An 8,554-nucleotide genomic window follows, 5' to 3' on the forward strand; every position below is an offset into this window, starting at 1 on the left:
TGAAGGTTACTCTGATGCAAGTTGGATAACCAATATGGAGGATTATTCATCCACAAGTGGTTGGGTATTCCTCCTTGGAGGAGGTGCTATCTCTTGGGCATCCAAGAAACAGACCTGCATTACAAATTCAACAATGGAATCTGAATTTGTAGCTTTAGCAGTAGCTGGTAAAGAAGCTGAGTGGCTAAGAAATCTGATCTATGAGATTCCATTGTGGCCCAAACCTATACCTCCCATGTCTATCAGGTGTGATAGTCAGGCAACTTTGGCTAAGGCATATAGTCAAGTGTATAATGGGAAGTCTAGACACTTGGGTGTTAGACACAACATGGTTCGGGAGTTAATCATGCATGGTGTGATATCAGTGGAGTTTGTTAGAACTCAGCATAATTTGACCGATCATTTAACCAAAGGGTTAAGTAGAGATCTCGTAAAAAGGTCGGCTGTGGGATTAGGATTAAAGTCCATCTGAAATCTCTTATGTTAAGATACCCAATTCCCATCTAATATGACATTAGGTGCTGAATTCAATGTGGAAAGCTTAACATGTAGAGATTGGAACACATCATCGAAAGTATCCCAAAAGGAATGTGTTCGGTTCTGTAAGTTAAGGAGGTTGAAGTATAACTTCTCAATGGTTCTTTTGAAAAATTGCATTTGCAGGTGCAAGAAAGAAAAGGACTACCTATATAAGCATGAAGTTTAGCCGCTTCAAGAAGCTGAGACTTGGCTTTGATATGCTTATGAAGGATAGGGACACAGGCTAGTAAAACTAGTGTCGAGCAAGAGTAATGTTATAAACTATTGTGCAGATTATCTTCATGTATTCATTATGAATAGAAAGGGTTCAATCCTTAGTGACACCCTGATATTCGAATATTTGAAACGTGTAATTTGCTAAGATGAAATTCAATCGTCACGATATTTCATCTATGCAGTAGTTTGTGGTATGTTATGACTTTGGTGATTTGATCGGTAATTACACTAAAATGGGGGAGGTTTGTTGGACATTTTAGTGTAATTAATCTCTTTATTATGTTAAAATAAGAGTGCACGCTTGTTTTAATGTAATAACGAGATGTTCGGTTTAGGCAAATTTTGGAAGTTACATGGAAGTCAAATTTTGGAAGTTACATGGAAGTTATTTTTCAAGAAAAGACAGTTTTTTAAAAAGATAAACTTCCATCAACCGCCAACCGTTTTTTTTTTTCAAAGGATAAAACTTCCATAACTTCCTTCAACCGCCAAAAACCACATGTTCTTTGATTATAAATAATCATCCTGGTTCAGAAAGCATAACATGTGAAAAACTCACAAGACCAAAACAAAACTCTTGAATTATAATCTTCTGATTTTATCCGATTGAACAATTTTGGTTGAACCCCGAAATTTGATTCAATCCGAAAGTGTTTATACACGACTTCAGATTTATCCAGGATTATCTCGATTTTCAAAATTAACCAACAATCCTGACACATGAATTTGTCCAGATTGTGTTATATTAATTGTAAGGTTACTCTTGTGCACAAATAAATTATTCAGCTTACGCAGACATAATCACATGGCAACCAATTAACAACAACCACAGGCCTTTCCCTTTCGTATTTTATTGCTCATTTTGGTATAAAGAAACAAACCAGAAGCAAATACACAATACATTTTCATATGATCTTAGACTCCTATATATTTTTTGAGAAAAAGAATTTCTCATTTCAATGACGACGCCCAAAACCATCGATGCAGGCGATGCTTCTTCTTTCCCAAATAATAGTAACAAAGTTACAATTTACAACATGACATGCATCTCTTTAATTCTTTCCCCAACCAAACTTGATAGTTGGTACCTACTACCCTGAACTCCAATCTTACTCACTTTGCTTAGTTTCCAATAATAAAATGAACCTCTTTTTCCCTTTACTTCTTATACTTTCGTTTTGCCTTGCTGATCAAGCAAATTGTTACCGTATCTTTCCAATATGCAATAATTATGGATAAGCGCAAGCACCACACCAAGAAACAGCATCGTATCACTGTTGTTTATCATCTTCCCACTCATTTTCAGCAGCAATTTTTCCAGAGCTGCGACCACCCATTTTTCCAAATGAGTTCACATTTGATAATCCCTTAATGCTGCTGCTACCACCCTCGTTTGAGTTTCGTGATTTCCTTGACTTGCTATGCTTGGAACAAGTGATATCAACACCATCTTGATCAATGTCATCAGGGCTTTCTTTTTTTACAACTACCAATCTTGCTATGGTGCTTCTGCAGAATGGACAAACTGGCGGGATAACACGTGAAGTACAAGGGTTAGGCTTGTTGTGACAACACAGGGCTAGTGTGCATTGTGCACACATCTGGTGACCACAGTCTTGGACTTCAATTGTACACACTTGCTCAAAGCAGATGCAGCATAATTCTGTCTCACTAACCTGAATTGTCAAAATTAAATTAGAATGCTTCTACATTTTACATAACAAAAATCATTATCTCAAGTGCTATAAGGATGAAAAACAAAACAAACATAATTTGTAAGGACCGAAAACAAAAAAACGCTAATTGCAAGGACTAGAAAGGTATTTAAGCCAAATCCAAATAATTAGACTTTCTGTATATATTTCCATAATTCAATCCAATTGCACATGTAAAAAAAGTATAGCAAACTCAATAAGTTGGTGTAAATATAAAGGGGTTCTAATTACCTCAGAGATATTGTCATCTACCCCATCAGAATGTGATGGAGATGGAAGAGAGTAATCACTCCCTTTCAATATGTTTTTCTCCCTTTCCCTGTTTGCATCCATCAGGGCCCGCTCTAATAACTCTTTGGCGTCTGGATTAAGCTCACTGATTATCTTCAAAGATGATGGCCATACAAGAGGCTCAGCAGACGAAAGATTCAGCAATGCTGCACATGCTCCATGTCTGTGTTTCAGAGCAACTACATACGGTATTCGCCTGCATAAACACAACATACAGCATGAAGGCAAATTCAGAAATTAATATAAGAATCTAAAACATTGCTAGTCAAATTATAGTAATTAAGACCTCGTGTTGTTAGATGAAGTAAGTTATTTCCTAAACTGAAAAGGTTGCACTTTCACAAGGAAATGGAAAACAAGAAGAATCCAATTAAAATACACAGTTAGTTAGTAAAGGTTTTTTCCACTACCAACCAATCCAAGATTTCCATATCATTTCGAATCATTGACTTTTATGCTAATTACTTTTTAGATGTTATGTTATTGTTGAGAGTTATCACTAAAAGTAAACTCAAATAATAAATAGGAATACAATAGGAGGCCCCACCAAAACAAGTAGTATCAAATTAAGAGTAAGATTAATCAATTTTGTTTGTATTGTAATTAAAAGGTAGTATACTGTACCCAGAAGCATCACGTTGAAGGCGATCTGCACCCCATGCCAATAGTTCCCGGATGCAATCCAAAGATCCCCCTTTGGCTGCAAGATGAAGAGGAGTGCTCCCAGGACATCTGCATATAGAAGAAAAATTCATTACTCCACAAAGCGAATGAATAATAAAAGATCAAATTCAACTATTCAAGACTGTCTCAATCACAACTTTGAAAGATAAGAGATTTAAGCTTAATTGAGTGGTTAAGAATTAAAAAAAAAAAAAGAAAAAGATCACAGGTTCAATCCTTGCTAATAAAAACTAACAATTAACATCAATTAACATTTGTCGATTAAAAAGAAAAAAGAAAAAACTTTGACAATAGATATGTACCCATATCTTCCAGTTGAAGCAGAAACAAGAGCTCCACTGTACAATAGAATATGTACACATTCAGGCCGTCTTTGACGAGCTGCTAAATGCAAAGGTGTTGCACCTCTACCATCTCTAATATTCACAAACCGAGCAAACCCCCTGCAATCAATTCAATTTATTTTCTTCTTTATGTTTTTTTATAAAAACCAACATAAGAAATCACCACATGAATCAATCAGTGGAGAAAATTTATGCAAAAACAGAAAAAAGGACCAACCAAGAAGCAGCCACTGGACTAGATTGAGCGGCAGAAAGAATTGCCTTAAGACAAGAAGAATGACCATAATAAGCTGCATAGTGCAAGCAGGTTCTTCCGTAACAAGCATCAAACATTAGTACCTGCAAAAAAAAAAACTAATTTTAAGAAAATTTATTCTATTGAAAGAATAAGAACTCGGAAAGTTATTGGAATAAACACCATTTGAAAATTTTCAAATTTAAAACTCCACATACATTTGCACCGGCTTCAAGGAGCTTTTCCACACAGGCGATCTTTCCGTGCATTGCAGCCAACATAAGCGGTGTCTGAATCGTTCAAAACACAACCAACATCAGTAAAAACAACATTTTTAATTGGAAGTTGGAACCAATTTTTTTATAAAAAAAAATAAAAATAAACTCCGACATTCAATTCAAACCAAGTTACCTGCTTTTGGCGATTCAACACATCTGGATTCACAGATCCATCCAAAAGCCAAGATAAAACCTGCAGCAATAGGCACAAAAACAGAAAAAAAAAAAAAAAAAAAAAAAAAAGAGAGACAGAGGTATTTTAGGCCACGAGAGACCCACCGAGCAATGAAAGTGAATACCCAATTGGGCAAAAGTGTGTGTGAGGAAATGGAAAAAGGCAAAAGGGTACCTGGATCTGGCCATTAGCAGCGGCAATATGAAGAGGAGAGTGGTGATCATAGACAGTGGTGTGGTTCATAAGAGAAGGGTGTGTTTGTAGCAAAGCTGCAACAGTGTCTAGGTCCCCATGCTGCACAGCACGGAATAGGCCATGCTCATGGCTCCCTCTGCAACTCAGCCCCTGACCCATCACTTTCTCTCTACCACCTCTTCTCCTCTCTTTGCGCCACCTTGATTGATTCCTCCACGTTTTCAATTCAAAGTTTGCACATTTATTGAGCTTTGAGTTTGAGCAAAATGGCAAGCTAGTTACTGAAGCTAGAGAGAGGAGAGTGGTAGCTGAGTGTGTCAGTGTTGAGCAGTTACTGAGACTGACTTGGGATGTGGCATCAGACAGATTCCCGCAAAAGGGTAGCCCCAAACTCTGAAGACTAATATCCACCTTTTGTTCTTTCAAATCCAACGTCTCATGTTCAAACTTGAAACGCACTCTTAGAAAACTCGTTAATGAGTCATGTCACGTTAGGATTTTGAATGAATGGGTTTGGGTTTATTGACTAGTAAAACGTGTCAAAAAGGAGACCTTGAAGTTCGGGGTTTCCAATTTGGCTATGCGCACTCCCCAATTGACCGGAACTCCTATGGTCGTGTTACTCCTTTCGTTCTGTTCTGATGGGAAAAATTCCACATTAGTCAATACAGTAACCTTCCTTCGTGGATCATTAATATGTTTAGTAAAACATTTCACAGTTACGAGTGCCACATCCATACAAAGATTCTAATGATCAAAATTTGAGAGATCTTTATAAATATCAATAGGAATACAATACATTATGTTAGATTAAATTATTAATAAAAAAAATAAAAAATATTTGAATCTATAATAGTTGACAAGCAATCCAGCAGAATTTAGAGAATAATTATAAATAATTAATTTGATGGCCTCTTTCAACCAAATATTTTTATTTGTTATGAGACCTTGTTTTCTCTTCAATGGAGAGACAAGAAAATTATTTGTTTAATTTAGTGTATTGGAAATCATAATTATGTCTCAGGTTTTAAATCTAGTAGGATTTTCATTATGAGTAAAACTGATTATTCTCATTATGGGTGAAATGGATTTTAGTTCAATAAATCTATATCTATTCTCTATTAATAGTGCTCATCAAATTAGATCATTTCTCCTAATCTCATAAAAAAAAGTCCACATTAATTAATTAAGAATTATAAAATTTCTAACATCTAATCTTTTCACACTGCTCCATGGCACAACCAGAAGACAAAATACAACAAATTAAAAAAAATATATTTAAATTGGTTTATTGACTGTATATCTCATTTTCAAATCTTAAGTTTTTTTTTTAAAAATTTGTTAATTTTTATCTTTTTTTCTCTTCTTCCTCTAATCACTAAATCAATCTTATAACTTTTAATTTTAAACTTTAAACAGAATGGGTCATGTGGGACAATTGTCCCCACAAGATTTTTTTTTTTTATTTGTACATGTGTAATGAAATGTTTTTTGGTCCCCCCAAAAAATAGTTATTTATTTCCATAAGATATCTTTTGTTAAAATAAATGTAAAAAATAAAATAAAATAAATTAATACTAATTTTACTAGATATCCTTTTAATTTTTAATAGCCCAACTGTTATTAGGCTTAAATACATTTTTTATTCTTACAATTTAGTATAATTTTCATTTTTGTCTCTATAAATTTATTTTTATTATTTTAGTCCTTATAAAATATATTTTTTTTGTTTTTCATCATTAAAGTGTTCTAGATAAAGTTTTAAACAATAAAAGAAATGTTTTAATAGTGAAAAAACATGTTATTTAAAGCACTTTAAAGATGAAAATCAAAATAAATATATTTTGCAAAGACTAAAACAGAAAAAATAAGTTTGCAAGGACAATAAAAAAAAAACACTAAATCAAAGAAACCTTATTATTACATAATGTATTTTGTAAAAGTATGTGATTTTTTATAGAAAAAATATTATAAATGATTTTTTGTTCCACTAAAGAAAATGTATGAATCTGTCACTCACCTTAAATGTACAGTTATATTAAATATATAGAAAAGTTTTAACTTTTGTTGCCAAAAAAATATTTGTAACAAAAAAATTTCTATTATTAATCAATTAAAAATAAATTTAAATATATCTTTTAAATAACTGTTATAACAGTTGACAATTTTATTACATATATATGTGTTTATAATTGAATAATAATGTAAAAACAATACATTATTAGTATATTTTAATTAAATTTTAAAATATATATTAAAATTTGCAGAGGCGGTAAAAAATAGAATTGAAAAAATTATAACTCTACAAAATCATGTATTTTATTTTAATCATTCTCATTTCTCAGAATGTTTCTCTGCTCGTGAATCGTGATATGTACATTATTTAGTGGGATAGAAAATCATATCGCTGGCTTTCTACTTCGGATTCGCACCATATACCACGTTGCATTCACATCAACTTAATATTATTTTTGTCCTAAATGTTGTTCTGATTTACTTATTACATATATAACAATTTTTAAATAAATCTAAAGCGTTAAGATTAAATCTATTTCGATTAAATTGTTAAGAGTAATTATAATAATTGTTTTGAACTGAGATTTGACTTTATTATAACAACGGCATTGCTTGAAGAAACAAATACCCTTGAGAGACAAATTATCATCAAGAATGAAACTTTGATTAGTCCATAACCCACTCTCCCGTCAAGCAACACAAGTTGTTTATACTTTAAGAATCAATTTTGAATAGATGAGATAACTAAGCAAATTTTACTTAAAAAAATTCACATAAAAAAACAAGCTTTTTCTATAACATTCTTAGCTTATTGTTGGAAAAAAAAAAAAAGCTAGGAAAATCAAACTTCAAAACAAGGTAGCGGTGCTTTAATTTTACTCCAACAAGAAGAATCAATCTCTGACGAAATCACTTTTTCACAATATTTTTATGTTTACTTTGTCTTTATCTACATTTATACCATATGAATGAGTTTGGTGAAGCACTCAAATACTGTTTTTTTTTTTTTATGAATACATTAGTAGCCAACACCACAAATTTAGAGTAAGAATCCAATTTTTTCTTTTGCTTTAATTAACTTATTTCAGGGTATCGTAGTAATATAATATCTAATTTTAAAGATAATAAAATTCATCTTCTCTCTCCTCCCCCACTCATGTTAAAGGGTTGTGAAGAATAAATGGCAATTGCAATTATGGAGCAAACAAGGTCCTATGATACTATTATTTGAATGTATCGACATATAACCGCCTGAGATGCATCCCTGGAAACGCCGACTAGCATGACAGCGGTGGCATAGTCGCTGATGAACATGGTTTTTGAAGGCTTCACGGCATCAGAATTCAATGGGGTGTGTGAATAGGGGAATTGAGAAATTAAAAGATATGGAAACATGGAAGAAGATAAAACGGAGAGATAGACAAGTTTTTTTAATTTTTTAAAAACAAGTATTAAATTACCCTGAGATGAATGAATTACCAAAAAAGAAGGAATTTTAGTCCAAAATTTATGTTTTTCAATAATGTACTGAACAAAATGTGTGATTATATTAAATTTTAATGTTTAACTACTAAATTAATTTTTTTTATAAAATTAAAATTTCTTATTAAATATAATATATTTAGTTTAAATTTTATGATAAATTTTAAAATTATTTGATATTCCATTAAATAAATTTAATTTAATGTGACCTCAATTTAATTTTTATTAAATGTGATTGGAAATTTTTATTGATAAAAATCAATAATTATATTTTTTTAGGTATTTACTGATTATGGACCGCTCTCTTGAGCCAATCAAGGTAATTATGGGATATTTATTTTTTAAAAATAGAAAAAGGTAAGATTAATTTAAGTTAAGGTAAA

At 32.0% G+C, this 8,554-nt stretch overlaps 1 protein-coding gene across 1 annotated transcript; it reads right to left on the reverse strand.

Moving 5' to 3' along the window:
• Positions 1-1,572: 1,572 nt before the first annotated feature.
• On the reverse strand, positions 1,573-5,215 carry LOC114372857 (putative E3 ubiquitin-protein ligase XBAT31). Its single transcript, XM_028330399.1, has 8 exons — positions 4,653-5,215; positions 4,437-4,496; positions 4,244-4,315; positions 4,008-4,129; positions 3,749-3,889; positions 3,387-3,494; positions 2,703-2,958; positions 1,573-2,432 (listed from the first exon to the last, which is right to left on the reverse strand). Exons 1-8 carry the CDS (start codon positions 4,830-4,832, stop codon positions 2,028-2,030), a joined length of 1,344 nt encoding a protein of 447 aa, XP_028186200.1. The 5' UTR covers positions 4,833-5,215; the 3' UTR covers positions 1,573-2,027.
• Between the last annotated feature and the right edge of the window lie 3,339 nt (positions 5,216-8,554).

This window comes from Glycine soja, chromosome 11 (genome assembly GCF_004193775.1).
Source record: "Glycine soja cultivar W05 chromosome 11, ASM419377v2, whole genome shotgun sequence".
Classification (NCBI taxonomy): domain Eukaryota; kingdom Viridiplantae; phylum Streptophyta; class Magnoliopsida; order Fabales; family Fabaceae; genus Glycine; species Glycine soja.

What these genes read in the sequence shown, in the direction of transcription:
- LOC114372857 (XM_028330399.1), bottom strand. Translation starts at nt 4,832, where the DNA reads ATGGGTCAGGGGCTGAGTTGCAGAGGGAGCCATGAGCATGGCCTATTC. An exon ending in TCCTTGAAGCCGGTGCAAAT is followed by an intron (nt 4,130 to 4,243) that starts GTATGTGGAGTT and finishes TTTTTTTTGCAG; the next exon opens with GTACTAATGTTTGATGCTTG. An exon ending in CTTCAACGTGATGCTTCTGG is followed by an intron (nt 2,959 to 3,386) that starts GTACAGTATACT and finishes GTGTTTATGCAG; the next exon opens with GCGAATACCGTATGTAGTTG.